At 49.1% G+C, this 18,577-nt stretch overlaps 1 protein-coding gene across 1 annotated transcript; it reads left to right on the top strand.

The window, feature by feature from the left end:
- Positions 1-1,170: 1,170 nt before the first annotated feature.
- Positions 1,171-18,357, top strand: LOC138293878 (volume-regulated anion channel subunit LRRC8C-like). The gene is made up of 3 exons (XM_069233176.1): positions 1,171-1,230; positions 12,197-12,361; positions 16,021-18,357. The coding sequence occupies exons 1-3, from the start codon at positions 1,171-1,173 to the stop codon at positions 18,355-18,357; spliced, it is 2,562 nt and encodes an 853-aa protein (XP_069089277.1).
- The last annotated feature ends 220 nt before the right edge of the window (positions 18,358-18,577 follow it).

Below are 18,577 nucleotides of genomic sequence, written 5' to 3'. Positions count from 1 at the left end.
CGTGGGCTGTGGGACACGGGCATACAGGCACTCATAGTAGGAGGCGAAAGTGCAGGTGATCGCCGGCAGGTCCTCTTGTGCTACGTCCGCCCGGTCCCTGATGAACTCGTCATATCCCGGGTTGTCAGCCAGTAAAGCAGCTTCCCTGTCTTGTCACCCAGCTGATATACTCTTTGGGTTGAGGCCTGCCAATGCTGCCGAGCTTCTGCGAGGGACACCTGCCTGAACTCAGCGCCCCAAAGCTCCAACTGCTGCCTGCCTCCTCCCCCCAGCTCATCTGGCACAGCGCTCCAGCACCACCATCTCCACCTCCAGTTCGGTGATCCGCTGTGCTGACTGGCTTCCCACCGCCTGACATACCCTTTAATGCTGCACCTCAAGGCTGGTTTGCTTGCCGCCCAGAGGGTCTCAGCCAAGACCACTTAGCCACAGTTCTCTCAGAAGTAGTTTGTTAGTTCGCAGTTAATGAATTCGACACACTCTGGGTCTATCAAATACCAGGCGCTGAAGCAACACATAGGTCGCACACTCTGCGCTGGGGTGCCCCAGCTCAGGAGGACCGGTGCGTGGTCCGAGATGCAGCGGGCCAGGATCTGCACCGACGTCAAGGTTAGGAGATCTGCTGCCAGAAACCATATTAGCTCAATCCGTGCTTCTGTGTGATGGGCCGCCAATCGATGGGTGAACGCCCTCATCTGCAGGTGCCATGCGTCACACAAGCACAAGGAGTCTGCCCAGCTCAATAAGCGCCCCACACTGGGTGCAGTGGAAATATTTTGGATCGGGTCCGGTCCCACATTAAAGTCCCCTCCCAAAATAGTGGTTCCCTGCGGCAGAGAAAGGAGCAAAGCACGTAGCCCCGCCAGCATGGGCCGAAGAACCTGCGGTGGAAGATAGCACGAGATGAAATTGACCTGCTGGCGAGCCATGTTGCCCACTAACCCAACATATCTCTCCTGGGGATCTGTGTGAACCTTGTCCACTTGCATGGGTAACGTCTTATGAAGCATGAGGGCCATCCCCCTGAACCCCCTTGTGAATCCAGAGTGGTACACCCTGTTGTAACCAAAACGACCGAGAAACAGACAGTGGGTTTCCAAGTGGGTCTTCTGTAGGAGGACCACCCCCAGGCAGTGTCTCCTGATATAGCATAAGACCGTGGCTCTCTTAATGCAGTCTAACAGGCCGTTCACGTACCAGGAGAGTACCGTAGACATAGTGAAGGTTGGGGTAATGGCATTGAAGGCATCACCTGTACTCCATCAGGCTCAAGCTGCCAAGATCCAGGGATACTGTGGACAATCTGAGCTAACGAGCCGGTCTGCATGGGACTCACTGTGCATGGGTCTAACCTGCAAAGAACAAGGTTAATACAGCAACACACTACAATTCCCTCAATCCCCCCCAACTCCTTCACCCCATACTTCTACCCCTGAAGCATCTATCGCCCCTACCCAACACTTTTGCAACCTAGCAGAGTACAACAAAGAAATGGTGGGGGGTCCTCAAGAGATGGCTGTGCCATGAGCACTGATGTGCAACCTGACCAACACTGTGACAACAAAATAAGACCTTCCAGGCTCTCAGGCTACTGCCGATCCCCGGCCCAAGGGCCAGCCGCGACCAAGCGTTTCAAGCTGGGTCTCAGATTCCAGGCCCCTTCCCCTCCAACCACCTGGGGGTATTCGACATATCCTCTACTGATGCAGACAGGGCTGGGGTGGCTGTAAGGGCGTCGTCCAGCACCCTGTCTGCCTGCAGCTCAAGCAACACCGGAGGAGGTCTCCACCCAGGGTTCCAGTTCCTTCCCCTAGTTCCCCCTCCTGTGCCGGGGGCCTCAGGACATGTCTCTCAGCGGCCCACTCCCAGGCCTGCTCTGGTGAGCCAAAGAAGAACGTGTTGCACTTTCAAGCATGCGGGGAAAAGCAGCATGTAAAGCAAGTTCAGCGCACTCAATTTCTGTTTGACCGCTTCGAAGGACCTGCGCTTTTGCTGTACTGCCCTGGAGTAGTCTGGGAAAACCAGGATTTTTGAATTCTGGTAGCAGAGATCTGACTGACTTCTGGCTTCGCACAGAATTGCGTTGCGGTCTCTGAAGTTCAGGAACCTCAGAATTATCGGTCGGGCGGCGTGCCTAGCGGCCGGTGCACAACCAGCAATCATTGCGCCCATTCTATAATAAAGGTAGGGGACAGTTTACCAGCAGGCATCCATGTAGGAAACCAGACCTCGAGCGCGGCACTCAAATCTGGCCCCTCCAAAGCCTGTGGTAGGCCCACCAAATGCAAATTATTCAGCTGGGCCCAGTTTTCCGCGTCCTCAGCGCACTCATGCAGTTCCACCACTAAGGATGTAAGCTTCAAAACCTGGTGCCACAGAGTGGCCAGCTCGTCTTCCGTTGTGGAAATAAGTTTCTCCGCTTTGGAGACTCTCCCTGTGACCCCCAAAGGTCTTTGTGGATGAGGGACAGGCCCACGCGGAGTTCGTCGACCTTGTGCTCTACAGCTTCTCTGGAGTCCTGGATTGCTTTAAGGATGGTCCCAAGGTCGGGTTGCGATGCCGTGGACTTCACCCATGGAAGGACCCGCCGCTTTGTTTGAACTGTACGACGCGGGAGTGGGGACCGTGTACTGATCCATCAATATCTGGGCCTGGGCAGGCAGTGCTGGTCTATTTCAGCCCATGGCTCCGCCGTCCGGTCCCGCAGCGCCCCTGGTATGGACAGCCGCGGCCCAACGGCGATCCCAGCTGTCCACCGGCAGAGGCTTCAATCCCACAGGTCGCTGGCAATCTCTCACTCCACCTCGCTGCCTTGGTGGGTCTTGCAGCCCTGCGTCACTTTGCCTGCAAGAAAGGAGGGGAGCCCCCCAAGTTTGCGGATCTGCAGACCACGAACCAGAGGGGTCTGTGGGGGGGGGAAGGCAAAAGGTGGGACCACTCCTCACACCATCTGGTCTAGCGTCTGTCCCATTCACTAATTTTCCTAAGTCGATAAAGCTTTTTAGGAGTTCCGAAGGGTAAGGAGAGACACATTTATACCTTGCAATTAATTTACAGTGTAATCCATTTGGCCACACATTGAATCTCGGAGGTGAAATTAAAGTTCAAAGGATTTACTACAAATTCAAAGGCAGACTTATGTAAACGAGTCTCAGAAACATACTATATAGGTACAAGAATCACCAAAGGAGAGTTGTAGCATCGAATCAGAATAAATCATACAAGCATAAGGCATACCAGTATCTAAGTAAGACCAATGCAAAATATTAAAAACAACAGTTGATGATCAGAATCAAAGCTTTGTTCTTCCTGTCTAACCATTGAATCCAAAGAAATCTAACTATTCTAATAAGCTATGGGGACCATAAAGAATGACCAAATTATGAAAAGAGGGAATAAATCAAAGTGTAAGCATCATAGAAACCTCAGTGAAAGTTCTGCAAAAGAGAGATGTGCGTGGCATAAAGCCACATCAGCCAAGTAAAGGAAAAGAGGTCTGTACCGCTTTAGGTCACCAATGGTCCGTTCTAGTCAAAGGGTAAAAGAAATCTGCTTCTCCATGTAATTAAACAGTACTTTAATCTCTGCAGAATTCTTAGCAGCTTACGTCATTAGGAGTAGCTTTCCACAGTCCCAGCACAGTTTGAAATGTGTGGCTCCCATTAGCCTTTCATCTCTCTGACCAAGCATCAGGACGACCTTGGATCATTCCGGGGTCCAGGAATCCAGAGAGGAGTTCTTTTTCATGGCTCCTTGTTAACACTCCATATTTGCCAACCTGTCTTCCCATACCTCTTTATCTGCAACTAACAATAAGCTCTTCATTAACTGGAAACTTGTGCAGACACTCCTGCAAATAAAGAAATATGCAACGAGCAAAACTTTACATTGAAGGTTAAACACAGAAAAACATTTCAGGCCTTAGGTCCAGCCAACTTATAATCAAACTCTATACACATTTGAATACATGGTTATATGTGCATTTTCTCATAAGCACAATAAAAGAAGGATAACTGTGAAATTTATAATTTAACTAAGATATAATACAAATACATTTGAATCAAATTGCATACATGACTTTTCTACATTTCTGCTTATCAGTGCACATCGATTATATGGCTTTTCAGCACACCATGATTATATGAATGCATTTGAATCCATGCTATACATGCAGCTGATTATATTGTCTTTTAATTTCTGAAATGCATAACGGTATAGCCAAGTTATGCTCTTGCATCCTCCATCTCACACTCAGTCCATATGTATCTAGACTGACTCATATGAAGACCTTTGGTGTTCCTTTGGAGTACCATTTCCTGGTGCCAAAAATAAATGCTACAATACTTTCTGCTACAATTAAATCACTATTCTAGATTGTTGTTGTTAATACTTAGGTACATTGCAGTGATATTTTAAATCTGCAAGTTATGGCTATCTAAAATGAGTAAAAGAGACAATAGTACAACATTTTAAGTGGCATACCCCGACTAAATATAAAGGATCAAAAGTACGTAATTTTTTTTTTTTTAAAAGGCAACTAATGCAGCTTTGGTGGAACAATAATGACTACAGCTTTAGAAAATTGTTTGTTTAATACGACACTTTCAAACTTCATTAGCATTGAAAACAAAAGATGGCGTGAGTGTGTTGTTTTTCTATGTAGGAGGTTCTATCCAGGAACACCTCAGGAGTGCAAAAACTGCAATGGCAATGGCCTAGTACTTATGTCAGCAGGAGAGCATCATCAAGGGGCACAAGGGCAATCTAGAGATGTCAAAGAGGGCTGACATCCCTCCATTGAGGAAGGGAGCAGTAGACCTAGCTGCTTTGGAGACACACACAGTGTGTGGTCACTGTAAGGCAGCCATAGTCTGCTTTCTGAATCATGGATTGCCTTCTGGGAGGGCAAGAGATTTAAATTCTCTAATCTGGAAGTGGTATAGACGACAACTCGAAACAGGTAGCAACTCTCCTTTCTCTGTAAATGTAATTGCATTTGTACAGTGTTTCGTACTCCTGTGAGGCACCAATGCACATTGTTGAACAGGTAGCATGCTCAGTGTGAGAAAGTGCTCAGTTCAAAGTATGTAGTATTTCAAGTATGTCCGTGTGGAAGTGGTTTGATGTCCTGCACGAGCAACCAGAGTTGAGCTCTTATTCGATCTTAGTTCATAGTGCTTAAAGTGTAGTGGCGTTAATAGGGGAGGTTCACACTCCAGATTTCTAAGAGAACGGCCTCAGACTCCCAATTTGGAGAGACAGGGCATGATCTATATTTCAGTCAACGGCCAATACTACAAATTGCATTTTGTGACCACCCCCTTGCTCAGAGACGTTTTAAGGCATGGGCAACTTGGGCAATTGCCCATGACATCCACCTTCTGAGAGGGCCCCCTGCAAATAAATTTTCTATCTGTTTGAATTCTATCTATCTTATTTTTCTATCTAACACTCTGTTTCTTTGTGTTTACCACTAGCTCTGACTCTGTCTTTCCACTCTGTGCCATTTTAAGGATTTTCGGGACACTAGCAAGCCATTGCATAAGTTTTGGTGAGACACTGTTAAACTTCAACATATAAGTTTGTATGATTTGATATCATGCAACCTTAAATTAGCAGGAAATAGGTAATACAACTTAAATGTGTTCCATACAGAGACCCATAAATAAGTCTTGCTCGTGGCCCTGTTGTCATGGCTATCTTTTCGAACTCAGGCTCAGGCAAAAAAAGAATAGGAATTTCAGGAAATCAAAGAGCTCCGCAAAGTGGGGGTCATTATGTACGTCGTGCTCCACAACTAACTTCAGACATTCCAATGCATCATCTCACTCTGTTTTCAAACTAGCCATTTCTCTAGAATTTTCCAGATATCACAGAGTTAAAAATGATCGAGCCTTATTGTGATTATAACATTAATTGACTCAGCGTGTATCTGTGCTGCTGATAAAATGTTGGGCTTCTTCTGGACTTCAAAGGGAGTGGCAACTATCTTGAATTCGGTAGTCAATGAATATCTCCTTGAGCGTAAGACATTCTGCTACCACGTCCCCAAAGCCAAAAAACAATTAAAATTGTAATATGTTAGGTGTCAAAGGTCAGAGCCCCTGTGCTAAAAGTCACAAACATTTCGAACTGTGTTAAAAACGTTAAAAAAAGAAAAAGCAGCTGTGATCCTCTCCCCCTTTAGAGTGTTCAGCCTTAACCTCAGTCAGGAAAAAAGTAGGTTTCTGTTGGGTATGGTTAGTTTTCGGCATTATTTGCCTTTACCAATGGAATTAGTACTGACGGGATGACTGTTCATTTGACCAGACTTCTGTCAGAATATAAAGGGGGTCATTCTGACCTCGGCGGTAAAAGGCCCTTACCGCCGGTCAGAAGACCGCCATAACACCGCCACGGTCGCGGTTAACCACCACGTTCATTCTGACCCACAACGGCCAAACCTCCAAAAATCCATCCTCCACTGCAGCCCGCCACATCAGCGGGCAGCGATAAACTGGAGATGACCAAACCTCCACCGTCACGCCAACAGAAATACGCCCATGCCATTACAACCCACGAATCGACACGGCGGTCATTCAAACGCGGTATTCCATTGGCGCTACACACCGCCGCGGTCAGAATACACACACATCACCAAAACGCAGCCACATTGGACAATTTGAAATACACACACCTGATACACATACACACACCACTCCCACACAATCAACCAACTATAAAACACACACCCACATCACCCACAAACCCCTGCGACCATAATTACTGAGAGAAGGAGAGAGAGACACAGCAGACAATCCATAGCAAGACACACTGAGGCACACTACACCATCACACACACCACATAGTAGCACAAAGCACCACTCACCAACATACTCCTCATCACATACACCACCCCACACCTCACCCACACCACCCCATGGCACCCCAAAGGCACCCACGCTTTTCGGACCAAGAACTCCGGGTCATGGTGGAGGAAATCCTAAGAGTGGAACCCCAGCTCTTCGGCTCGCAGGTGCAGCACACCAGTATAGCCAGGAAGGCGGAGCTATGGCAGCGGATCGTGGACAGGGTCAACGCGGTGGGACAGCATCCCAGGAATAGGGAGGACATCCGCAAAAGATGGAACGACCTACGGGGGAAGGTCCGATCGATGGTCTCCAGGCACAACATCGCGGTCCAGAAGACTGGCGGCGGACCCCCACCCACCCCTCCCGAATTTACATCGTGGGAGCAAGACGTCTTGAACATCCTGCATCCTCAGGGCCTCGCTGGAGTAGCCGGAGGAATGGACTCTGGTAAGTCCAATCTCAACTACTATATCCCCCCCACCCCACCAGCATGCCAACCCACACCCCCACCCTCACCCCCAACCCCCCAGCACACATCCTCCCTGACAATGTCTCACCAGCACAACCCACCCATCCCAACACCAACTCCTGCATGCCAACACAAATCATGGGCACCCATCACCTAAGCATGACCACTGCACTAACCCCCCCCCCCACTAACTACCCTCACAACACCTCCCTCAAGGGAATGCCTGCACTGGGGGACAAGGGCACCCATAACACGCACGCTATTGCACACACAGAAACAATAACCAAACTCTCTTACCCCATGCAGGACCCGAACGACAACACACCAGCCAGGAGGGTCCAGAAGTGTCCATCCCACCACCGGAACAGGCCCACACTGAGGATAGCAGCTCTGTCGACAGTGAACCTGATGACCAGCCCGGACCATCGGGGACCTCTGGGCAGTCGGTTCCCCTCAGGCAGCCACAGGCCACACCAGACCCAACCCCCTCTGCCAACACCAGCACAGCTCCCACCCAGCGGGCCCATGCCTCTGTCTCTAGGACAGCTCAATCAGCGGTGTGTCTGCCACTACAGGGCACCCAGGCTAACCCAACACCCCAACAACAACAGGGACCTGGGGGCAGTGGTAGCGGGCACACCGTCCAGGGGACAGAGGCCGGGGGAAACCGGGCAGCTCGGAGGGCTGCTGTGCGACAGGGGGGGGAGGAGAGGCCCAGGGAACCCACTCTCCAAGAGGCCCTCACCACCCTCATGGGGGCCTACCACCACTCCCAAGAAACGATGGCGACGGTACTGGCCAGGTTCACTGAGATCCAGGCACAGCAGGAGGAACGCTACATGGGGTTCAGGGAGGAGCTGAGAATCATCGGGACCGCAATGGGGACCATCGTCCTGGCCCTCAACAGGATAGAGGACGCGTTGCGGGACCATGGTGCACCACACAGGGCCCCTGTCACTAGCCCGGACCAGGAACAGCCTACCACCTCCGCCGGCGCTAGTGGACAGGAGGTCCCAACACCTCGACAGCCCCCCAGAACCCCACCTCCTGCTGAAGAACAACCACCCCGTAAGAGGAGCCTGAGACCAAAAAAAAAGACAGAGTAGGATGTCAAGACCCCCACCAGCAGGACATACACCCTCAAGTCTTCCCACTGTCCCACATTGCCACCCTGTCCAACCATGAACTGCCTATGCTCCATCCTTCCACAGGCAAAAGGACAATGCACCTGTGAGACTGAGAACTGGACTCTGCCATGGATATTCCTCCACCCCCACCCATCACCCTTAGAATCACATGTACCGATATCTAGCACTGTAAATAAATTACATTTTGCACACAAATCTGTTTTGAGTCATGCTGTATTATTAACAAATGTATTACATATTACTGTTCAATTTCTGTTCTGTCAATTAGTCATGACAACATACCAATGTCAATATGCTGTATTTCATGGGCGAACCAAGCAGAAGTCAGGTACTGAGTCAGACAGCACTGAGAAGGGAAGGGAAAGGCAAAAATTAATGAAAAACATCTGTGGGGAACTACAGAAAGTACAGATGCAGGAGGCTATAAGCAATTGTGAAATGTCGTGGGTGATTCTTACCTGTGTGTTACTGGAAATACTGTTGTATCACTCTGTCCCTATTGTCTGTGTCGTCCTCAGAGTCTTCCTCCTCTTCACTCTCCACAGGCTCCACGGCTTCTACAACACCACCATCTGGACCATCCTCCTGCAGGAAAGGCACCTGGCGTCGCAAAGCCAGGTTGTGAAGCATACAGCACGCCACGATGATATGGCACACCTTCTTTGGTGAGTACATTAGGGATCCACCTGTCATATGCAGGCACCTAAATCTGGCCTTCAGGAGCCCAAAGGTTCGCTCAATCACCCTCCTAGTACGCCCATGGGCCTCATTGTACCGTTCCTCTGCCCTGGTCCTGGGATTCCTCACTGGGGTCAATAGCCACGGCAGGTTGGGGTAACCAGAGTCACCTATTAGCCACACACGCTGTCTCTGTAGCTGGTCCATCACATAGGGAATGCTGCTATTTCGCATAACATACGCGTCATGCACTGACCCTGGGAACTTGGCATTTACATGGGAGATGTACTGGTCAGCCAAACAGACCACCTGGATATTCATTGAATGGTAATTCTTCCTGTTCCTGTACACCTGTTCATCATCATTTGGGGGGACTAAAGCCACATGGGTCCCATCAATTGCACCAATGATGTTGGGGATGTGTCCAAGGGCATAGAAATCAGCTTTCACTGTAGGCAAATCACCCTCCTCTGGGAAAATGATGTAGCTCCGCATGAGTTTCATCAGGGCAGACAACACTCTGGATAAGATCTTGGAAAACATAGGCTGAGACATCCCAGATGACATGGTCACTGTTGTCTGGAATGAGCCAGTTGCAAAGAAATGGAGGACAGACAGAACCTGCACTAGAGGGGGAATTCCTGTGGGTTGGCGGATGGGGGACATCAGGGCTGGCTCCAGCTGGGCACACAGTTCATGGATGGAGGCTCGGTCAAGTCGGTATCGTAGTATTATATGGCGTTCTTCCATTGTCGACAGGTCCACCAGCGGCCGGTACACGCGAGGATTCCTCCTTCTCATCGCTAGTCCCAGCGGACGGTGCCTAGGAAGGAGAATATGGAGTACAGAGTCAATCCACTCACAGGTACGTACAACACAGCTTGCACAGTACAGGTAAATGTATGGTTTGATATGTTTGTATGTGTGCCATTGCAAGGCCTAGGCCTGTGTGACGCATTAGAAATTAAGCCATGTGGGCCCTTGAAATGGCCGATGCCTGACCTGTGAAGTGGGACAATGGGATGTGAGGTCACTGCGCTGGCGGGGCACACCGTGGCGGTAGGCGGTCGAAGACCGCTGTGCGAAGACGCATTGGTTAACATTGAAGCCTATGGGTTTCAGGAGCCAATGACGATGTGCGCCGGCGGTACGCACCGCCGCGGGCGTGGCCGCCATTTTCTATCTGCTCAATCATTCGAGACCTGATCATCCACAGGAGAGGACCTATACTGCAAGTGCTGCTGTGAACTCGGTCTGGAAGTGACAATGGCTGCTGCTACTGGTGAAAGGGCCCCCGCCTTCAGTTCAGAAGAGTTGGAGAAGCTCGTGGACGGGGTCCTCCCCCAGTATGCGCTACTCTACGGTCCTCCAGACCAACAGGTGAGTACACTCAGTGCACATTGAATGGGTTATGCATGTGTGGAGTGGGGGGGATGTAAGTTGGTGGGGTGTGGAGGGAATGAGGAGTGCAACGCACGACAGATGAGAGAATGGGAACCATGGCAAGGTTGGGGAGGGGGGGGCATGTACTCCAAACATGCAGATATGTGACGGTTTCTCTTTCCCACCCTGTACATGTCAAACAGGTGAGCGCCCATCAGAAAATCGATATTTGGCGTGCCATCGCCAAGGAAGTCCGGAACTTGGGGGTCTACAACAGACGGGGCACCCACTGCCGCAAGAGGTGGGAGGACATCCGCCGCGGAACGAGGAAGACCGCAGAAACACTGCTGGGGATGGCCTCCCGACCTAGGAGGGGTGCCAGTCGCACCATGACCCCCCTGATGTCCCGGATCCTGGCGGTGGCCTACCCTAATTTGGATGGGCGCTTGAGGACAGCACAGCAGACACAAGGGGGTGAGTATCTGCACATTCTCCTATCTGTATGCGCAGTGGAGGCGTCTGGGTGGGGGAGGAGGGCTGTGGGTGACATTAGGCCAGGGCGCTCTCTGTAGTGTAGTCCTCTCCCTTAGGCATGGCCCTGTGCCCCCGCCCCCCACCTCTGTAGGGTGCCAAGTGCAGCTACCCATGCTCCAGCATCACACATGTGCGCGTCTGTTGTCCCTAGACCTGTTTGCCTAGTCAGAAGTACTGAGTAGTGTACCCCAAGTTCGCGACTTAGTGCACGAGGCACCTGTGTCTGTCCTCTCTGCAAAGGGTATTGCTAAGGCATGCACTCAACTTTGTTTAATTTCTCCCCCCACCCTAAATCTTTGTCTTCTTGTGTTTTAGCATCATCAGGCGGAGGAGATTTGGCGTCGGAGCAGGAGGGAGCTGCAGGTCACCAGGCCCCGGTGGGCACTGACACAGACACCGAGGGCACCAGTGATCCGGAGGGCGAGGGGAGCACCACAACGGGGGCCGGTGGAGACACCAGCGACACGGACACGTCCTCGTTTGGGAGCTCCCTAGCGGTGGCAGCACCATCTTTGCCCCCCGCAACAACAGGTACAGCCGCCATCCAGCGCACCAGCACCGCCCTCCCAGCAGCCCCTCAGTCTTCGCTCCGTGGCCGCTCGGCCAGGAAGGCGCGCGTCTCCTTCGCCCCAGGCACCTCAGCCCCTGCCTCTGTTACCCCTGCTGCCCTCAGTGCGGAGCTCATTGACCTGGTGAGTACGGTCATTGTTGGGCAGACTACCCTTCTGAATGCCATCCAGGGGGTGGAAAGGGAGGTGCATCGGAGCAATGCCTACCTGGAGGGCATTCATTCGGGTCAGGCTGCCCATCAACGAGCGTTCACTGCTCTGGCCTCAGCACTGACGGCAGCCATTGTCCCTGTCTCCAGTCTCCCTCTTCTATCTGCCTCCACCCTTTCTCTGTCTCCTGTATCTCAACCTATCCCATCCACACCATCAGACCAGCCTGCACACACCTCAACACCCAAGGCCAGCTCATCCAAACATAAGCACCACAGAAAACACAAGCAGCCAGTTCTTCCACCACCAGCAAACCCTCCACTACAGTCCGCACACCTGCAGTCACCACCCACACTGGCATTTACACGTCCCCCTGTGTCCTCTCCCACTGTGTCTGTCACCCCCTCTTCCAAGACACATAAACGCAGGCAGACACCCAAACAACAGCCAACCACCTCACCACAGCCTACGTCCCAGTCAGATGCTGAAGATAAAGGAGATGAAGATGTTCAAGGATGCTTCAAGTGCTGTGCGATTGATGGGGATGCCTTTGTGGTTATTCCTCGATTCATGAGCCAGGTAGGGTTGGGCTACAGGTCTCCATACACAGTGGTCCCAGTGGTGTCCTTTGGTGGAGGCTGGTGTCCGTCTTGGGAGACAAATCTGGACTCAGATGACAATCCTGGGTCCGGCTGACTCAGGTGCAACTTTTGGCCATCGATGGTCAGTCTCTTGTGGCACCCAGTGGCAGACAGTGGGAATTCTTACGAAGTGACTTGTCGGTTTGGGCTCCTTTAGCTCTTTTGTCCCTGGAGCTGGTTCCAGGAGATCTGCAAACTGACCCTTGAAGTCATAGCTTCAGTGTGGGGCTGGGGCATTACTTTTCTCTGCGTCAGAAGCCACAGCCACAGGCACAGTCCTGTCTTCACTAGCCAAAGGTGCAACAGGTGCAGGGCAGCAGTCTGTGCAACCTCTCTTTATGCAGTCCAGGGGTCACCAGGGACTCCATAAAGTCCTTTTTCAGCCCTTGTTCCAGTTTCAATGTGATCTAAGGCTCGGTGCCAAGGGTGCCATATTTATTCAGAGGCAGTGCCCTGTGGGGATGATGCTGTACCTAGACAATGGGCTACCAGGTCCCCTCCCTCTCGGTGATGGCTTTCCAGAAATGTGTGACATCTAACAATGCCAGAGTGCACTATTCTTCCCACTCCCAAGATGTCTGCACCCATCCTCAGCTGCTGTGTGCTTGGTAGCCCGCTCTAGAGATGTGGCTACCTGTGGACTACATGCTCATGGGAAATCTGGTTTGGGCATTGGTCTCCTCTCTCTGTCCCTGTCACCAGACACTCATGAGTGTGATCTCCATTTGCCCACCAAAGATGGCTTTGCCTTTGAAGCTCAGATTTTGGTGGGAAGACTGCTGTCAGGTGGCCAGTGATCATGTGAGGCCATTTGGCAAACTGAGTCACAGAGTGGCAACTTTCTAAAAGTTGCATTACTTTAATAGTGACATGAAATTCAACTTGGGCATCAAGTGGGGTTTAATGTCGCTATTAATTTGATACCTTACAGTACCCAACTAGTTTGAGGGGTCAGTTGGCAACCATGCATTTGCCAATGGTGCTACTAGCCATTCCACAGCAAAACAACAATTTAGAGGTGTTGCTGCTAAGACATATATACAAAAATACTTGTTCTACTAAACAATAGCTTCCTGTCTTAGTGCTTCATACGCCTTCCTTAGGGGAAACTTACATTTATAGTAAGGGAAGCAGAGGCTTTGCCATTAGTTTGAATGGCAAAGTCGAACTAGCAGTGTGACCACAACTCTTCCAGTCTGCATTGGCAGGCTGGGATCCATTTTGTGCTTTGTCACACACAGAGTGGCACAATCAGGGCTGCAGCCCTGGGTGGGCACTCTGCCTTACATGCACTTGGTACCCTGGGTACTGTATACTTGGGATTTATAAGTAAGTCAGCACTTGCCAACTTGGGATAGCCAGTTTGACATACACTTTTTAAGGTTTTAGAACACTGGCACTGAAGTCTGGTTAGCAGGCCTCAGTGCACTCAAAGTAAAAAAACAGCAGCTGGTGGTCCAAATACTGGCAAAAAGTGGGAGAATCATGCAAAAAGCCTGTTTCCTTACACTGCACAATCATTTACTGGAAAAGGAATACTTCTACTCTGCCTTACCTAGCAGGCAGAATAAATCTACGGGAGAAGCTGATTCCTTAATTTTTGGCTTTGTTGGCCATAGTCAGACTTTTTATCACACACCCGATACCATCCAGGAGTTTATCCTGGCATGTCTTTCAAAAGCAGCAAATTCCTTTATTGTGGTCCTTGATGAGCTCTACCAGTAACATGTCCATCCTGATATCACTCTTGAGTCGTATGTGGGACTTTGCCCTCTAATGAATGATGGGGGCCCTCCAAATGATGGTAAGCATGGTCCTGGATAATGGCATTAGAATGAAAAGAGAAGAAGGACTGCAATGTAGTACCTCATGTGTGCAGTGCAGCAAATTGGCCAACTAGCTGTCATCCAGACACTATGCCCTGTACAGGTATGCCAAGCCCATGAAGTAGCGATAGCTTCATACTACCAACAGTCAGTCCTTGGATGTCTTCATTATTGCTGAGCACCGACTGCCCAACCCATGTCATGAACCCAATAGCCAGCAACAGGACTCCGAAATCAACAAACTGTAAAGGACAGAGTTAGTAAGCAGCACCTAAGTATTATAATGTCACCACAGCACCAACTTCCTGGCCAACCAAGGTCATTTAGAGGAAAAGTGTGAGTGGGGAAACGGAACAAGACACCAATGATATTAATAAACAAGGAGCATTGAGCTGTCTACCAGAGCAGTGAAGAAGTAGGAAGCATATCATTAAATCTAGGGGTTTTGATTGTTTGGGCTGTTCTATTTGCAGTTGTTCTTCCTAAGGTGGAACTGTAGTTCTGTTGTTTCTACAGTTTGTTTTATTGGCTGCTGAGCAAATAAAGGGAAGGTAGATGCATAATCCTCACCTTCAGCCAAGACACAAACATCAGGTTTTTTCTCAGGTAGTTCCCAGGGGTGTTAGTTTTCAGGACAGGTTAGAATGGTGAGCAAACATGAAGCTGGGATTCGACCTCTGTAATTGCATCCTTTCAAACCTACAGGACTCAGTAATCTGTTGCCACAAGTGAACTACCAGAGGTGGTCAGTGGCAAGAGAGAGATGAGTTGCCTTTGCAGCGACTTTGGCATTTTCAATCTCCTGTTACAAATACCCAGTAACATTCCAATCTGAGAACATAGTGTGACATAGGCCCTCATCATGACATTGGCTTGCATGCAGGTGTGTGGCATGTGGAATGCGTGTGTGCATGAATGGGCGTGAGTGTGCGTGTATTTGGTGTTGTGTAAATGCGTGTGTGCTTGTATGTATGTCATTGTGTGTGTGTGAATGTATGTATGCATGCGTGGGTGAATGTGGGTATGAGTGTGTGTATGCGTGTGTATGTTGGTGTGTGAATGTGCGTGTATGTCGTTGGGGGGTCGGGAGGGGGAGGTTAGGGAGGACTTGGTACAGGGGCGGGGAAGACCCCTATCAGTGTCAGGGAAGGAATTCTCTGGCACTGATAGTGCCTACCTCCATGGTTTTCGTGGTGGTAAGAATGCCACGAAAACCATGGCGGTAGGTGGGGTCAAAATCCCACGGGTGGGACAGTGACGGCCGCCTGGCTGGAGACTGAAAACTCCAGCCCGGCGGCTGTTACCGCCCTGGCGGACGGAGTGGTATATTGGCGGTTTGGCTTGAGCCAAACCGCCAATGTCATATTTTTGGGAGTACCTTTCTCCAAAATACTGCTGTCTGCAAGGTTCGTAATGAGGGCCATAGTATTGAGTGAGGTATATTATTGCAAACTGGAGCCCTTTGCGAGAGGGTGCAGAGGATATAGTAGGCTGTTTAGGCACCGCCTAAGCACTGTTCTTCAAAATAGTAGCACAGGTTGTAAACGAATTTCCCACCACTATGCGCAGCCCACTGAAGCCGGGCCTAAGAACACCTTAAAAAGTAGTGTGCACTACAGGAATGGTGTAAGCAGTGGTAGTTTTAGTGGTCGCGGAGCTAACATCTAAATCATCATAAAACTAACTTATCCGTGTTGCAAAGCTGATTAAATACAAAGGTTCTCAATCCAGTTTTTCTTGTGTAAGTGTGTTATATTTCATCTTTTTACAGGTGTCTTTTGAAAAAATGATTTGCATTCCTGTGCCTCCTGGTTTTTCCGTGACTGACAATGTTTGGAATGTGACTGCCTTGAATAAGCTCAACACAATGGACATGAACACTGGATTTAAAACTGAGCTAGACCTACAGTACTATGGGCTCATCAATCAGTGGTGCTACGACAATGCCATTTTGACATATTCAAAGTTTTTTCCTTATCTCATTCTCACAAATTCCATGATTTTCCTCATCAGTAGCAATTTCTGGTTCAAGTTTCCTGGAACAAGTTCAAAGATAGAACATTTTATAGCCGTTCTAGGCAAGTGCCTGGATTCCCCTTGGACCACCAGAGCACTTTCAGAGACCGTGTACGAAGACACTGAATTCTACTCTGAACAAGCCAGCTCATCTTCGATAAGCCCCACCGCTTCCATTCCATCAGCAACAACGTTAGTGATTGAAAGTAAAACGGAACATGTTGTCCAAACCTTGCCGACAGGGGGGGCAGTGGAGGAGCCCCCCCTGACCCCTAAACAATCAAAAAAGCTCCCAGGAGCATCCCTTGATAGGACATCAGGAAAGATTCTGGACAAAAGGGAAGGTGAGCAAGCAAAAGCTTTGTTTGAAAAGGTGAAGATGTTTCGGGTTCACACGGAAGAGAAAGATATTCTTTACCAGATGTACAAGAGGCAGACTATTTTACGGGCTCTGGAGACAGTGGTGTTCCTATCTTATGTTGCAGTCTACACACCTCGCATGAGACATGCCGTTCATTGTACTGACTCTCTGAATATAACAGGCTTTATAGACTATTACTGTATCCATGGACTATGGCGAATGTATAGCATGCTCTCTATAGGTTACCTGTTTGCGCTCAGCATTTATTGCTGCACCTGTTTCTATACTCTGTACTGGATATTTTATGTCAAACTCAAAGAGTACTCTTTTGAAGCCACCCGTAGAGAATCTGGCATCACTGACATTCCTGACGTCGTCAATGACTTTGCCTTCTTGCTGCACCTAATTGACCAGTATGACACACTGTATTCGTGGAAGTTTGCTGTGTTTCTGTCCGACGTGAGCGAGACCAAGCTGCTGCAAGTGAACCTAAACCATTACTGGACAACTGAGAAACTGAGGCAGTGCCTAACCATCAATTCTGAAGGGAAAATAGAGCTGCGACTCTTCATGATTCCTGGCATCCCAAGTCTGGTGTTCGAAGTGAATGAAATTGAAGTGTTAAAGCTAGAATTTATCAGATCACCGACCATTAATTCTACTGTCACACACTTACGAGCACTGAGAGAGTTATGTCTCCACAACTGCAACGTGAAGCTAGAATCTCAGGCTCTAGTGTTTCTGAAGAAAAATCTGCTGGTTTTAAGAGTTCACTTCTCTTCAGCACAGGAATTACCCTCATGGCTGTATCAGATGTGGAAGCTCCAAGAGCTCTACTTGAAAGGACGCCTACAGATTGACAAGGTGGCCATAAATGTACACTCCCTTCGGGGCCTGAAGGAGCTCAAGACTTTGTATCTACAACTCTCAATGGGGAAGCTCCCATCGGCCATGTTAGATGTAGCAGGTACACTCAGTCAGTTGACTATTCACAACGAGGGTGCACGTTTTCACTCCCTCTCTAGCCTGAAAAAGTTTTACAACCTGACTCACCTAAGGCTTCTGGACTGCAAGCTAGAGAGGATACCAAGCTCCATTTTCAGTTTGACTAACATGAAAGAAATCGACTTGACCAACAACAGTCTGACATCCCTTGAAGAGCTTGCCAGTTGCCAACACCTGAAGAAGCTGTCATGCCTAAAACTATCTGAAAACACAATTACCAGCATTCCTGCAAGTATTGAAAAGATAAGTGCCATTACCACCCTGCAGGTAAATAGCAATATGCTTTCGAACCTCAATACAAGCATTTGTAATCTGAAGCAGTTAAGCCATCTGGATATTTCTTCCAATGTTATTGAGAAGATTCCCCATGAGATAGGTCAGCTCAAGAAGCTGGAGCACCTTAATGCATCGCATAACAACATTTCCGAGCTACCAGCCGAATTGTTTACATGTACTAATCTCCAAACCCTTCTTCTTTCCCACAATAAGATCCAAACCCTACCACCATTGGTGGGCAATCTGGTGCAACTAAATGTTCTAAGTCTGAACGAGAACCTACTGGAAAAGTTACCTGTGGAATTAGAAAAATGTGTCTATCTCAGTAAGACTCAGCTCGTTGTAGAGAGGGAGCTTTTCTCTACATTGCCTGCCGATGTAAGACACCAATTGCAGAACAAGTCACCAATTAAGGATGTGAGTAACGGGTTTGAATTGGGCATACGCTAACACTGAATTGTGTTCCATACAGTGTATTTAATTCTGACAGATATGCCTTTGAGGCACAACCAATTACAGTAGATATTAATCATAGAATAGTGTAACTTATCAAGTGTATGTTAAATGATTCTTATGCAGTGTAATACTACAAAATAGTTCAACTAGTAGGCAAGGAATTTAGTCACCTAAATCGATTTCAAAATCAATGAGAGGAGAGTGTTTTTATAGG

This window comes from Pleurodeles waltl, chromosome 4_2 (genome assembly GCF_031143425.1).
Source record: "Pleurodeles waltl isolate 20211129_DDA chromosome 4_2, aPleWal1.hap1.20221129, whole genome shotgun sequence".
In the NCBI taxonomy this organism is placed as follows: domain Eukaryota; kingdom Metazoa; phylum Chordata; class Amphibia; order Caudata; family Salamandridae; genus Pleurodeles; species Pleurodeles waltl.
Note: the sequence above shows the minus strand (reverse complement) of the source record. Positions and strands in the feature narration are given on the sequence as shown.

Bases quoted from the DNA above. Each gene is read 5' to 3' on its own strand.
- LOC138293878 (XM_069233176.1), top strand. From the start codon at position 1,171: ATGCAGTCTAACAGGCCGTTCACGTACCAGGAGAGTACCGTAGACATA. The intron at 1,231-12,196 runs GTAATGGCATTG...CCCTCTTCCAAG, and splicing joins TAGACATAGTGAAGGTTGGG to ACACATAAACGCAGGCAGAC. The intron at 12,362-16,020 runs GTAGGGTTGGGC...ATCTTTTTACAG, and splicing joins TTCCTCGATTCATGAGCCAG to GTGTCTTTTGAAAAAATGAT.